The 14,557-nt window shown below is 47.2% G+C and overlaps 1 protein-coding gene across 1 annotated transcript in view; it reads left to right on the top strand.

Moving 5' to 3' along the window:
* ALDH1A2 (aldehyde dehydrogenase 1 family member A2) overlaps positions 1 to 14,082 on the top strand; it is a 121,460-nt gene extending 107,378 nt beyond the window's left edge. Inside the window, exons 10-13 of the mRNA XM_075531970.1 lie at positions 2,103 to 2,267; positions 2,843 to 3,000; positions 3,285 to 3,359; positions 12,165 to 14,082. Of these exons, the coding sequence (XP_075388085.1) occupies positions 2,103 to 2,267; positions 2,843 to 3,000; positions 3,285 to 3,359; positions 12,165 to 12,237 (471 nt within the window). The 3' untranslated portion in view covers positions 12,238 to 14,082. The remainder of the gene's footprint in view (positions 1 to 2,102; positions 2,268 to 2,842; positions 3,001 to 3,284; positions 3,360 to 12,164) is intronic.
* Positions 14,083 to 14,557: the final 475 nt, after the last annotated feature.

The raw sequence follows: 14,557 nt of genomic DNA, 5'->3' as shown, positions 1-14,557 counted from the left end.
TGTGTCCCTTCACCCACTTTTCTGTTGTCTGTCTCCCAGGGATGGGTTATATGGAGATCATTATAACCGGTTCCCCTTTTCTACCCCACCTTCCCTCCACCCTCCTAGTATCGCCACTCGCACCACTGGTCCTGAAGGGCTCATCTGTCCTGGATTCTCTGTGTTTCCAGTTTCTGTCTGTACCACTATACATCCTCTGGTCTAGCCAGATTTGTAAGGTAGAATTGGGATCATGATAGTGGGGGGTGGGGGAGAGGAAGCATTCAAGAAAGAGAAGAAAGTTGTATGTTTCAATGGTGCTATACTGCACTCTGACTGGCTCATCTCCTCCCCACAACCCTTCTGTAAGGGGATGTCCAGTTGTCTGCAGATGGACTTTGGATCCCCACTTCACACTGCCCCTCATTTTCAATTATATAATTTGTTGTACTTTGATACCTGATCCCTTCGACACCTTGTGATCACACAGGCTGGTGTGCTTCTTCCATGTGGGCTTTGTTGCTTCTGAGCTAGATGGCCACTTATTTATCTTCAAGCCTTTAAAACCCCAGATGCTATATCTTTTGATAGACAGGCACCTTCAGCTTTCTTCACCATGTTTGCTTATGTACCTGCTTTGCCTTCAGTGATTGTGTCAGGAAGGTGTGCATCATGGAATGGCAGTTTAATAGAACAGTGTTCTTGCACTAAGGGAGTACTTGAGTGGAGGCCCACTGCCCATCTGTTACCTTAATACTAAACCTATAAATATATGCACATAGATCTATTTCCCCATCATCATATATAAATATATTTAAATATGTACTTGTCTGTATTTAGACCTCTATAAATGCCCTTTTCCTTGGATCACTTGTTATTCCCTGTCCCTGGGTTTGTTAACACCACTTCTTTTCTTTTCCCCACTTCCCCCTCTCCATATCCCCCCGAAACCATCATCCCATTGTTTTCTCCTCCAGGTTGTTTATCCCACCTATCTTACCTATATAGACCTGCAGAGATAAAAAAAATATGCACAAAAACAAGACAGAACAAAACAAAGCAATAAAACAGAACAACAACAACAAACCAATGACCAAAAAAAGAAAAGCCTGTAAATAATTCAAGGTCTGTTTGTTGACCTTTAGAGTATTTTCCAGTTGAGTCTGATGGAGTGACATGCTCTGGTCCCAAAGTCTATGTTTGGTACTCCAACAGGCCTTCCTTGCTCTGCTCCCCTTGCTGTTCTGTTGCACGCCCTTAGTGTTTTGCCTCAGTGTAGTGGGGTCACATCAGGCTTAATTCTCATACTGTGTCTCTAGTGTTGCCCATGTAGGGTTATGGATCATTCTCATAGTGGGGCTGACCATATGGTCCTCTCTGTGCATTGGCTGCTCTGAGTAGGGCTATCGTCCTTAAGGCTTGGTGGGTAAGGATGTGCTCCACTCTTTTCCTCCCACTTCATTTGCTCCCATGTTCAGCACATTTTTAATGCAGTTTTTGTGGTAAAATTAGGTGCCTTGGCTAATATTCAGGCCAGCTTATACTCGAGTATATACGGTACTTTGTGGCCTTGGAAGCCAGTCCACACTTTTTGCACTTAACATTTTTCTTTAAGTGTGTAATAGAAAATTTTTTTAAGTATATCCCAATGTCAAAGAAATCCCTTTAAGGCATACCCCGATAGTGTTCAGGGTGTTCCACCATTTAAAAAGTATATAAGTTAATTCGTGTATTGCTTATATCTTTTTAATGATAGGCACAATTTGCTAAATTCCTCACTTGATTAGGGAGGTCAGTTTACCCTGTCAAGAAGGCTACTAACAATGATATACCTCCCACAGAGATAAACCCCAATATGAAAAAAACACCAAATGTTAGCATCATTGGTCCTTCTGATTTGACTTACTCGTCAGAGAAATTCATTTCTTAGAACCCTCTATTTATTTGATTGAGCCATACACAATTACCATTTTTTGTGTGGATCAAAATGGTTAGATGACAGCAGTCTCATTATTTAAACAGACAGAATGAATCTTTGAAAAAACCCTAAGAGAGAGGTTCCTGAGGTCATGCGTATCTTCGTGGGAGATTTTACCAGAAATCACCAAGTCTTTCTTCTGTAGATTGATAAGAAGCAGTACAACAAGATCCTGGAGCTCATCCAGAGCGGTGTGGCTGAGGGCGCCAAACTGGAGTGTGGCGGCAAAGGGCTTGGCCGAAAGGGGTTTTTCATCGAGCCAACGGTGTTCTCCGACGTCACCGATGACATGCGGATTGCCAAAGAGGAGGTATCAAATACAGAGCTTTTCCAAGACACATCTTTGATGGAGTGGTTTCCAGAGCACTCCTAGTGGACACTATTAGCGTTTGAGCCCCTTAAGCCCTCCCCCCACAGAGAAAATAAGCAAGCTAGATGCATGCCAGGTAATATGTTTTATAGTGCAATTATTAACCCGTGGAGCAATCACTCACAGCGAAGTCATCCCCTCCGTAACAAACTGGCAGTAGGGAATTCCCCAGACCGTTGGGGCGCAAGGAGAAGCCGCACATTGACACAGCAGCGGGCCCTTGGGCTTGTCGGGCACTGTGGAACGGTGCCTGGGGCCGCCCCTGAGAATGCCACCTTCTCTTCTGTACCAGAGAGCACACCTCGGGCACACCGAGTGGTATCGAGCCATGCAGGGGATGGGGGAGGGAGGGCGCTAAGCAGACACTCAGTGTTAGCTCTTACATAATTTGAGATTTTTGGAGATTGTATAGTTTTGTACTGCTAAAGTTCAATGTCTTTAAATAATCAAGGCAGAGGAAATTTGCTTTGAAACATGGAACACCTGGGTGAAGCATTCCACCTGTTTGCCTGCAGATCTTTGGCCCCGTTCAGGAAATTCTGAGGTTTAAGACCATGGATGAAGTGATTGAAAGAGCCAATAACTCAGACTTTGGACTTGTCGCAGCCGTCTTCACCAGTGACATCAACAAGGCCCTGACGGTGTCATCGGCAATGCAAGCCGGGACCGTGTGGTAAGACCAGAGTCAGCCTCCTTGTTCGGATCATTACCCGAAGCCTGGGCGCCAGGACCAGGCACCCTCTGGAAGACGGGGAAGACCCAAAGCAATCAGACTGAGCCCTGAAAAGGGATGCCCTTCTTCCTGGGGAGGCTCAGAAACCAGGGTCCAATTTCAAGGATAGAATTTCAAGCTGTAAAAGGAATTAGAAAATCAGACAAGTGGAAGAAATGCCCGCGGTGGGCTTGTCCTGTGCAGGAGCCTTCACAGCACTCACAGTGTGACCTTTTGTTTTTCAGGATCAATTGTTACAATGCTTTAAATGCCCAGAGCCCCTTTGGGGGATTCAAGATGTCTGGAAATGGGAGAGAAATGTAAGTGTCCAAACTCGCCAAGGGTTTCCGATGATCAGCCTGAAGTGCTCTCACGTCATTTTTTCCTTCTCTCACTCCTCTTAATTCGTTAAGCAGACTTTTATTGAGTACATACACTTACACACTATGCTCTAGACTACATGTTACAAAGACAAATAAGACCTCTTTTACCCTCAGTGGAACTCGAGCAAAATAAACATTTCAGTGATTCTCTGTAATCAGGGCTATCACAGAAGTATGTTAAACATCTTACACACACACAGGCCGTCAGATGTGCAGGGCTCAGAGAAGATCTCAGCAAAGAAAGAGGATTGTCAGGTTTTCCGAGGCCAGCAGAGGGAATTGCAGTAGGGAAGGCCTGACGGCATAGCAGAGTAGTCAGGGAATCGAAGGGAATTTCGTATTCTTCAAGCAAAGGCCTCCAATTGCCAGCATAAAGGACTTGTGTGAACTGCAGAAATGGGTTGTCTTCCCCTCAAAGTGTTTAACAATCTTCACCTAAGATTCATAAACGAGGAAGCTTATTATGGAATAGAGGTTTCTGGTTTATTTCCATCCCCTTAGAGCAAAATTGCTGGAGCCATGAGCTCTGTATTGGCCATGATCCCCACAAGTCTTACTGCCTCCAAGGACGGGTGCTGCTTGTCGCTTATTTTGTATCCCCACAATCCATGAACTTATGCCACTTGCTCTGCCCTGGTAGGTTCTGTGAGTTTTGGCCTGTAGGGTTGTGGCATTGATGGATGGATAAATTGGGGTTCTTACTGAAGGTACAAATGGGGAGGTTGATTTAAAAGAAATCTCAGAAGACGTCAACAAGCAACATGTGGGTGCGGAGGAGATACCAAAGACTTTAAGACAAAGAATGCTGGCAGAGGGAGGGTGCTGGGACAGAGAACAGGAAAACGGTCCGTGAAAATGTTTGCATCGACAGCGATGGATGGCGTGAACTGAATGCCTGCTATGCATCTGTTAAATCACTTTCTAACGTCTCATTTGGTTTTGACAGCGATTCTGTGGGATAGATTTTAAAAATGACCCACATAAGGAACCCAAGGTGAAGAGGGGTTAGTGGCTTGCCACGGTAACTAGCCAGTGAGTGACAGGTCTGAGATGTGAATCTGGGGCTCAGTGGTCAAATCCTGTGTATTCTACTCTCAGGATTAAGGGACCCCAGGGGTCAGGCTCAGGGATCTTCAGAGCAAGATAGATTTTCCAAAGCTTCCGATGAACTGAAGCACAGACTGGCCAACTGAGGCACAGCTACAATTGGCCAATATTGGCTGGTTCCATATGTCATCATTAGGTGCTGTCGACACAGTTAGATCTTTCCATGGGGTTTTCCAGGCTTTGTCTTGGTGGAAGCCAGGCCTTTCTCACTGCGAGGTGCTGGCTGGGTTTGCGTTGCCATTCTGGGTGTTTGCAGCTGACTGCCAACAGACCCTCGATCAACAGTGTCTGGTCTGGTATAGGGATTTGAGTTGACTCTTAAGGAGAGGGGCATTTGGGTGGATTAAAAAAAGCGGGTAGTTTTTCCCAGAGGTGGTGCATAAAGCCGGTGGTGTTGACAGAAGAGTGAGTAAAGATGTTGCTGGAGAGGTCAATACAGGGTTTGGGGGAAGCATAGTGAACCCCTAGACTGGACCAGAGCAGAGCTCTTCCCTGCCTCCGGCTCTTCAGCTGCTCCTTTCTAGTCTGCAGCCGCGCAATAGGTACGGCTTTCCAGCCAAGGGCAGAGTTTCTAGCCATCAAACTGCTGGGATTTGAATTCTAACCTTCCTACTTGTGCCTCTTGGAACAAATCACTTAATCTCGCTAAGCGCCGTTTCCTCATTGGTAAATGGTGCCTACCTCTTGGAGTTGCTGTAGGGATGATGCATGAGAACTTAGTGTGCACAGTATCTAGCAGAGGGCCTGGCAAGTCCTGAGGAAATAATTAGCTTCTGGTATCTTTGCTAATCCAGTTGAGTGTTACCTAGTTGGCCTTTCTTTCTTCCTAAGCCTCTTGCTTTGGGAGCATAGCAGGATTTTCCCTAATTCCAGCCAGTGTTGCCAACTTACATTCTGCCTCTAGAAATGCTAGGGAGACAGTGTTCTTGCTCGACATGTTCCTTGTCTGGCCTCCCGGGCCCCTTCCTTGCTTTACAGCTAGCAGTACTCTAGGACCAGTCTGGGTCTTGTTATCCTTAAACTTGTATAAAGTCTCCATCTATTCCACTTAGGGAACTTCATATGGCCTGAGGCATCTGCTGCCACTTTCTGTAATGCATTCAATTTGTTCCTGCATTTCCTGCCCGTGTCTGTGTTGTCCCAGCCTCTGAAGCATTTGGGCAGTCACTGGGGAGGGTACTACTGCTTGCCTTGGCGGTTTTGTCACAATTAGCAGAGTGAATCACGAGCATGAAGTCAACTTGCCATAAATAATCATTGGTTGATGGGCCCTGATTGTCGCCTTCATGGCGAGCAGGTCTCCTGCCAACATTGAGGCGATGGCATTATCCCGTCCCAGTCCACTCAGAAACGTGTCCCCTGCTTAGAAAGAAGGCTGAGAGAGCATGTGGCTGTGTCAGAATCCCACATCGCCATGGCCCGAGAGACGCGGAGAATAGATTCTCTCGTTTTCCAAGCACTAGAGGGATTTAACTTTTCCGATGCAGTTAAAAAATACTTTGGAAATGGTTCTTTGATGAGACTCTCTTCATCTTGTCTAAATTACATGGTTCTCTGTCCCTACTTGCCCCGAAAACATGTTTTCTCTTCCGTGAGCGACCTAGAGTGGTGGGAGAGAGTTCCAAGGAAGGCTCTTGCTCTGTTCCAGCCCCGCGCTCGCTGACATTTGACTCAGTCCCAGAAAGGCCACCTCACCTCCTGCAGCACGGAGCAATTGTTTCTCCAGTGCCCTGCTTTAGTCCCTGCCAGGAAGGGCAGAAGGGACGCAGCACTCTTTGGAGGCAAGCCCCAGTAGGCTCCCCACGGAGAGTGGCAGCGAGGGCTGCCCTCTACAGGTCATCTGATGGCTGGCCTCAAGTCCCCAGGTTCGAGGAGGGCTGACTCTTCAGTCCTGCCTGCCGGTGGAGTCCATCTGCTTCACCCTTCCCGTCCTTGATCTTATGCCCTCACTTAGGCTCCCCCGGAGAAGAGGCAGGTGGGAGAACTGGAGCCAAAAAATATATCACAAACCCAGGGGATGAAGAATGTCCTCATTTTACAACCTGAATCGGGCTTTGAGCATGGGAAGCATTCTTCATGTGCTTTAAATCAGGCGTTCTTCAGTCAGTCACTGCGTGGGCGTGGGCGTGGGCGTGTTCATATACACAGCACATCTGGGTTAGGACTTAAGGAGCCCTGGTGGTACAAGGGTTAAAGTGCTCCAATGCTAACCAGCAAGTCAGCAGTTCGAATATTGGGAGAAAGATGGAGTGATCTGCTTCTTTGAAGATTAGAGCCCTGGAATTTGTGGCAGTTTCCTCCATCCTGTAGGATTGGATTCTACTCATGCATTGGGTTTGGTTTGGGGGTTGGATGAGGGCCCAGGGTGTGCTTGTTAACGAGCTTCTGGAAAGCTTCTAGTGCAGGTGGTCTGGGGACCCTATTTACTCTCGGAGAAGCAATGCTATAAGCCAAAGAAAAAGCGAGGGAAATATATTCTCCAGTTAGAAATCTACACTTGGTTCATGGAAGAGGCTGCGTGAGTCCCACAGAAACCTCACGTCGTCCTGCCACAGTCAGGGGGCTACTGCTTCTTCCAGTTGTCAGTGAAATGTGTGAGTGCTGCGCCTCCACAACTGCTGCTCGGAGCGAGCTGGAGCCCGAGTAGATGAAGGCGGCCTGACCGGAGTCCTAGAGCCACTGACAGCAGAGCAAAGGCTGCCCTGGCCTGCTGACCCTGGTCAGTGTTCTCACTGCCCGCGCACAGTGCTCTCCGGCCTCTCTCCGGCAGTCCTTGGGGTCCTGGCCCCGGGCCAAGTTGGATCTTCTGCTCTGTCTCAGAGTAGCCTGGGCCTAGGCTGAAGCACACTGAAGATCTCTGCCCAGGACCTAGGAGAAGAGCCTGCCAGGCAAGCAGGATTTTCCATTTTATCATGCACTCAAAGATGACGGACCCAATAGCCACACTCTGAAGCAACCCATCCTCAAGGCTGCTTTAAGCCTCCTTCCATTTCCTCCCAACCTAGTTAGAGAGCAGAGTGGGAGGACAGCGTGGCCGGGGTCTGCCCCCAGTGCGTGCATAAGCCAGGAACCTTGAAGCGAGTAACTTCACTTCAAACAGGAGGCACACCATGTCCTTGATGAAGAGACACATTCAGGATTGCCCAAGGGCAGGAAAAAGTGCAGTGAGAGCCAGAGCCAAGCTGCTAATAAAGTCCGAGCTGGATGGAGCTAATGAGGGAATATAGGAGTGGGGCACTCCCCAGTGTGTGGTTCTTATTTCTGTAAGGAGAGGGACCGGTACAGACCTTGGCTGCCCACTGATGTCCTGGGACGGGAGGCTCTGTCAGCTCAGGTGTCCCTGATGTTCAGAGGCGCTGCTGGCAGAGCAATTAGAGCAGCGGTTCTCAACCTGTAGGTCGATACCTTTTGGGGGTCGAATGACCCTTTCACGGGTCGCCTAATTCATAGCAGTGGCAAAATGACAGTGATGAAGTAACCACTAAAATAGTGTTATGGTTGGGGGTGTCGCCACCACATGAGGAACTGTACTAAAGAGTCGCAGCATGAGGAAGGTTGAGAACCCCTGCGTTAGTCTTACATAGGGACGGAGGATGCTGGCGGGACTAGGGTGGGTCATTTAAAGCAGGTCTCCTAGGGAAGCAAAGTGACAACGCTGCCTATGCCTGGCTATTTTATACGACAGCGTTTCTTAATCATTTTCACATACATCTCTAAGCCTTTTGTTGTTTTGTTTTCTGGTGGAGTAGTGTAGAACCGGGGAAAGGAAGCATAGGGAGATCATTTATTCACTCAACAGTCGTTGAGTGCCGCCTTTGTGTCGGACCCTAGAGAGTACGGATGGTATGTGCTGAAGGGCAAAAAACGAATCCAGGGAGAGACAGGCGCTCAAATAGTGACTTTCGAGGGCGGCACCTCTTAGGGTAGCGGCATGGACAGGGGCTGTGTGAACTTGGAGGAGGGGAATTCCTTCCACTCGAGGGAGTCAGGAAAAGCTTCATAGAGGAAAGGCTTGAGGGAAAGTATAAGAAAAGAAAGTTAAATTACTTTAAATTAAAAAAGCACAGGTTTAATTTTAAGAGCAGAAAAATAAATTTAAGGCAATTTAAACAAGGCGATGGGTGGGTCTGGAGCATCTTGGCAGACAGGGCTTTGCCACACACCAGTGTCTCCTGCCACACAGGTGGGCTTGCCTCTGAGGGCTGGGAGGGCCATGTCCCCAGCCACCTCTGCTCCCCGCCTCCCCCCCGCCCCTCCCCCCTGTCAGAAGCGCTGTCTGAGCTCCCATTGCTTACTTTGCCCCGCCCCCGCCCCCCATCAGCCCTCACACTGCTGTGCTGTGGTCGTAGCTCAGTCAGTGTGTGCCGAGTGGTGGCCCAGGACGTGTGCCAGGATCCCATAGGGCTCCGCAAAGCAGGAAAGGAATTGACCAAAGGAAACTGTTGGAGGTAAAACTTACCCACGCTTGCCAATTCCTTGTTATTCAGTTAAGACTTTTTAAAAAATTAATCATTTTATTGGGGGCTCTTAAAGATATTTTAACAACCCATAATTCCGTTAGATCAAGCATAATTTTACAATAGCTACCACCATCAGTTTAAGAACATTTGCTTTTAAATTGTGTTATTGGGGGCTCATTCAGCCCTGGGCAACATTGTGGGCTATGAACAGTCTATCTTCTGGGGGGTTTTAAAATCATTTTTGGGGGGCTCATTCAATTTTTTTATGTGCTATTATAATTTTCTGTTACCTGATTTCTCTGCATTTGTTTAATTTTTTCCTACCTTTTTTGGACATGAAAGTTATACATACATGAAGAACCTTGTTCTTCAAGACTTTTAAAAACATTTTATTAGGGACTCATACAACTCATCACAATCCATACATATACATACATCAGTTGTATAAAGCACAACTGTACATTCTTTGCCCTCATCATTTTCAAATCATCTGCTCTCCACTTAAGCCCTTGGCATCAAGTCTTCTTTTTCCCCTCCCTCCCCGCTCCCCTCGTTTAATTCTTATCATAAATCCATACATCCATCCATTGTGTCAAGCACATTTGTAAATTTGTTGCCATCATCATTCTCAAAACATTTGCTTTCTACTTAAGCCCTTGATATCAGCTCCTCATTTCCCCCCTCACTCCCCCATGAACCCTTCATAATTCATAAATTATTATTTTGTCATATCTTACACTGTCCAACGTCTCCTTTCACCCACCTTTCTGTTGTCCATCTCCCAGGGAGGAGGTTATAGGTAGATTCTTATAATCTGTTCCCGCTTTCTACCCCACCTTCCCTCCACTCTCCAGGTATCACCACTCTCACTACTGGTCCTAAAGGGGTCATCTGTCCTGGATTCCTTGTGTTTCCAGTTGCTATCTGTACCAATGTACTTCCTCTGATCTAGTCAGATTTGTAAGGTAGAATTAGGATCATGGTAGTGGGGAGGAGGAAGCATTTAAGAACTAGAGGAAAGTTACGTTTCATACCTTCAGTAAGGGGGTGTCCAGTTGCCTACCGATGGGCTTTGAGTCTCCACTCTGCACTCACCCACATTTACAATGATATGATTTTTTGTTCTTTGATGCTTGATACCTGATCCCTTCGACAGCTCGTGGTCACTCAGGCTGGTGTGCTTCTTCCATGTGGGCTTTGTTGCTTCTGAGCTAGATGGCCACTTGTTTATCTTCAAGCCTTTAAGACCCCGGATATGATATCTTTTGATAGCTGGGCACCATCAGCTTTCTTTACCACATTTGCTTATGCACACGATGGTCTTCAGTGATCGTATCAGGAAGGTGGACACCCATTGATAAAATTTTTAGTTCTTTGATGTCTGATAACTGGTCCCTTCTACATCTCATGGTCAGACAGGCTGGTGTGCTTCTTCCATGTGGACTTTGGTGCTTCTCAGCTGGATGGCCGCTTATTTATCTTCAAGCCTTTAAACCCCAGATGCTATAACTTTTTATAGCCGGGCACCATCAGCTTTCTTCACTACATTTGTTTATGCACACATTTTTCTTCAGCAATCGTGTTGGGAAGGTGTGCATCCTGGAATGCCAATTTAATAGAACAATGTGTTCTTGCATTGATTGAGTAAGTACTTAAGTTGAGGCCTAATGTCCCATCTGCTGCCTTAATAATAAACCTATAAATATATGCATGTAGATCTATATCCCTACACTCTTATATAAATATACTTACATATGTACATTCCAGTCTTTAGACCTCTATAAATACCCTTTGTCACCTAGTTATTTCCTCTATTTCCTTTTACTTTCCTCTTGTCCCATTATCATGCTCAGCCTTCATTTGGATCACTTGTTGATCCCCTGTCCCTGCGTTGGTCAGCATCACCTCCTTACCCCTGCCTCCCCCTCTCCCGTGCCCCTCCCCCACCGGAACCATTGATCCTGTTGTTTTCTCCTCCAGACTATTCATCCAGTCTGTGTTATCTAGATAGATCTGTAGAGATAATAATCACCAAAAATCAAGCAATAGCAAGATAGGCGATGAATGAGAACAAAGCAATGACAACAAAAAAGAAAACCAATTACCCATAGAAGAATAAATTAAGAAAAAGAAAAAAGTTTAAAAGAAAGAAAAAACTGTAAATAGATCAAGGTCTGATTTTTTATTTCTAGGCGTGTCCTTCAGTCAGGTCTGATGGGGCACCATGCTCTGGCCCAGAGTCTGTCCTTTGTACTCCCTCAGGGACTCCCTGCTCTGCTCCCATGGTTGCTCTGTCGCACGCCTTTAGTGGTTTGCCTCGGTGTCACGGGGTCAATCTGGGCCAGTGCCGATACTGAGTCTCCAGTGTTGTTCCCCTTAGGGCCCTGGGCCAGCAAGGGACGGCGTGTCTCGTAGTGGGATCAGCCACTGTGCATTGGCTGTTCAGAGCGGGGATATCATCCTCCAGGCCTGGTGGGCCAGGATGTGCTTCACTCTCTCTTCCTCCCCCTTCATTTGCTCTGATCAGACATGCCCTAGCTGAAGCTTCAGTGCCGTCCGTCCTCTAAAGTAAATTCTTCTGCGGGGAGGGCCAGTTGTCCATGCAGCTGGGATGATGTGAGATGATTGTGTTCTTGAGGGCCTTTAGGTATTTGTTCCTGTTTGTTAACATGAAGGGACCAGGCAAAGGGGATTCGAGTACAAAACTGAGCAGGCTCACCTGGGGATCCTAGTGTTCTCTGTCTGATCAAGGAGACCAGGAGAGCAGAGAGAAAGCAGCCCTCTCGAGGGTCTCCAGTCCCAGGGGAGTGCTCCATCAGCTAACGCCTGCAGCCTTTATGGCTTAACCTAGTAGCAAGAGCTGGGCATCTCTGTAGCCTCTGGCCAAGGCTAATCCCCAGGGTGTTTCTGTAGTGCTTAGGAGTACTTACCCTTATGTGTGAGGCAGGGAAGGCAGATGATCCTTTACGTTGAGGAAACGACCTTGAGATGGGAGCTTCCTGTGCACCACGGAGGAAGGCTGCGCACGCTATAAGCCCATTAGGAATATCTTGAATGGAAAGCCCAGGTCTTTCCGTTAGCCGGTGATAAACTTTACCCTCTATGAACTTGCACTGTCTCTGAAATTGGGTTGCCTGCACCTTGGGTAGCTGATCCTAACCATTTCTGTTTTCAGGGGAGAATTCGGTTTGAGAGAATACTCTGAAGTGAAGACGGTGACAGTAAAGATCCCCCAGAAGAACTCCTAAGAAGACCAAGGAGGAAGGCAAAGCCAGCCCAGACAGCCCCCTCCCTGCTTTCCTGTGGGGCCCAGTTCTCAGGAACACCAAGTTAATACACGGTCCTTATTTCAAGATTTCATGACAGCATGTAGGCCAGGCTGGTGACTGCCTAACCTAGCAGACAGCTGGGCAGGGCTTCTTGGCACTGTAAGAGATCATCCTAATATCGAATACTAGGGAAAGTGGGACAGAGGGAAGCTCAGTAACTTGGGCACTTCCAGGATCTCCCTGGATGGAGGGGCTGATAATTGGAGCGAGGAGCTATATTATCAGATGCCTTTTGTTGCAAGGAACTTTCCTCTTGAGGAAAGGTGGCCTTTCCATTGTCTTCATTTCCCTGATCCAACTCTCCCCCACTCACCTACCCCTCCGGATCCTCCGCGGAGATCTCAGTTGAGCTCATTTGGGGCAGATGTTTGGGCCGGGAACAATTTTCCAAGGTTTTGCAGCCAAATTACCGTTTCATGTTATCCATTTCTTCAAAGCAAAACATGAAATGGTTTTAGTTAGAGCCAGACCAGACTGAAATGCCAGGAGCTGGTACACTGCAGCAGATGTACTAGGAAATAAAAACGGGCTATTCTTGACCCAGTCTGGTCTGGTGCCCGTAAATAACGTGAAGGAAAGGAGATCGGGAAGATGGGGTGCGCAGGATCTCACGTGTAGTTCACAGTTTCTGAGCTCACTACACGGCCCTGTCTTATTTGTGTTTCTCCCTGTTTACTTACTCCTTTTGGTTATTCTGCATGAAGGAGAAGAGTGGGTGGTTTATCACAGACAGATAACGGTCTGTTCTCAAGTTCATCTTTGAAATCTACCCAAACAAGTCTGAGTAGGCTCAAAAACTGGGGGAAAGGATTCTTTGAAAGACTTCATTCGGTTCCCAATAATGACTGATAATTCTTCCTATGTGCAGTTATCTCGTCACTTGCTATCTATAGCTTCTTCTGCAGCCCCAGTCTACCCTCCCCTAACACTTGGTACTCCTAGTGTTTCAGATGTTACTCAGGTCTCGTCTGGGCCCAGTGACTCCTAAATTCATGAGCATTAACCTTGGAAAATAGGGCCACGCCCAGAGGGTTCCATTTGTGTGTGCAGAGTTCCTGTGGGCCATGACTGCCATGCTCCACAGAGCTTCTCTGCCATGCCAGGGGCGGGCCTGCCACACACCTGCACATGCCACAGCCCTGACTTTGTCTCTCAGCACTCCACCATCAGGCGACACAGGAGGCAGGTGGACGGCAGGCGCCTCTCCCTTCCCCCCAACCATACATTTTCTGCTTCTCAGTGAGTTCACGGTTGATGTGGACAGAGTGTGCTCTTTCCTTCTTCCCTCTTTCCAGCTGCAGAATCCAATTCAGTCTCTAACCTAGATGAAGATCATTTATTTAAAAGTACCAAGTATAACCTAGAGTATGTGGAATATGGGCAATATATACACACACACACACACACACACACACACAATCACACACACATATATAGAGCCTTCTGTATTTAACAGTTGTCTGCTTTCTAACCATACCAGTTTTCTATTTAAAACCCTGTGTATTCACGATGTTTTAAAGAAGTCTCAAGTCAGTGTTACCGACAAACAGCATTCAGAAGCCTGCTGCCTCAACTGATGCGCATCTCTGATTCTCCAGTGTGGACATTATGCTCCCTCCCCCTTAGTGTGTGTCCAAGTAAACAGTCCCACTAACAAACTAGTTACCTTGAACTGCAATATAGGGTGTGAAAATGAAGATTTATTTCCTTTAATTTACTTAAAAAGAAACCGCTGTGCTATCAATAAAGCATTTATATTGTGCACTCCGGGGCCTCTCTGACTGGGATTCTAAGTCGCTGTGTCATGCTACGTTCATTTGGGTCCTTCCCTCATCTGCGGGCGGCTGACTCAGAGCTGAGCGGAAGGCTGGCAGGGTAACTTCACCAGATACACTCGGGGAACCAAGAACCGGATCTTCTCACCCCATGTAAAATCCATGGGTATCTAGAGCTTTGTGCGGCAAATGGTTACAAGCATCAGTGAGATATTCCCCACAACACCTGTCATTCATAATAGCTCCCCAAAAGCCGCAGTGTTGAAGGCATTGAGGACCCTGTTTTTGCAAACACGCACTCGCTGCACAGCGATTGGTCAGCACCACTGGTGGCATTCTGTGCTCGCTTTATTTTATTTCCTCAGAGTGAGATGAAGTCAAAGGCTGACATCATGATGCGGTATGATTGCAGCTGTAAAAGGAAGCTATAAATGGTGGCAGTGCTACCAGCTAGAGCTGGTTTG

This window comes from Tenrec ecaudatus, chromosome 14, assembly GCF_050624435.1.
Source record: "Tenrec ecaudatus isolate mTenEca1 chromosome 14, mTenEca1.hap1, whole genome shotgun sequence".
Classification (NCBI taxonomy): Eukaryota; Metazoa; Chordata; class Mammalia; order Afrosoricida; family Tenrecidae; genus Tenrec; species Tenrec ecaudatus.
Note: the sequence above shows the minus strand (reverse complement) of the source record. Positions and strands in the feature narration are given on the sequence as shown.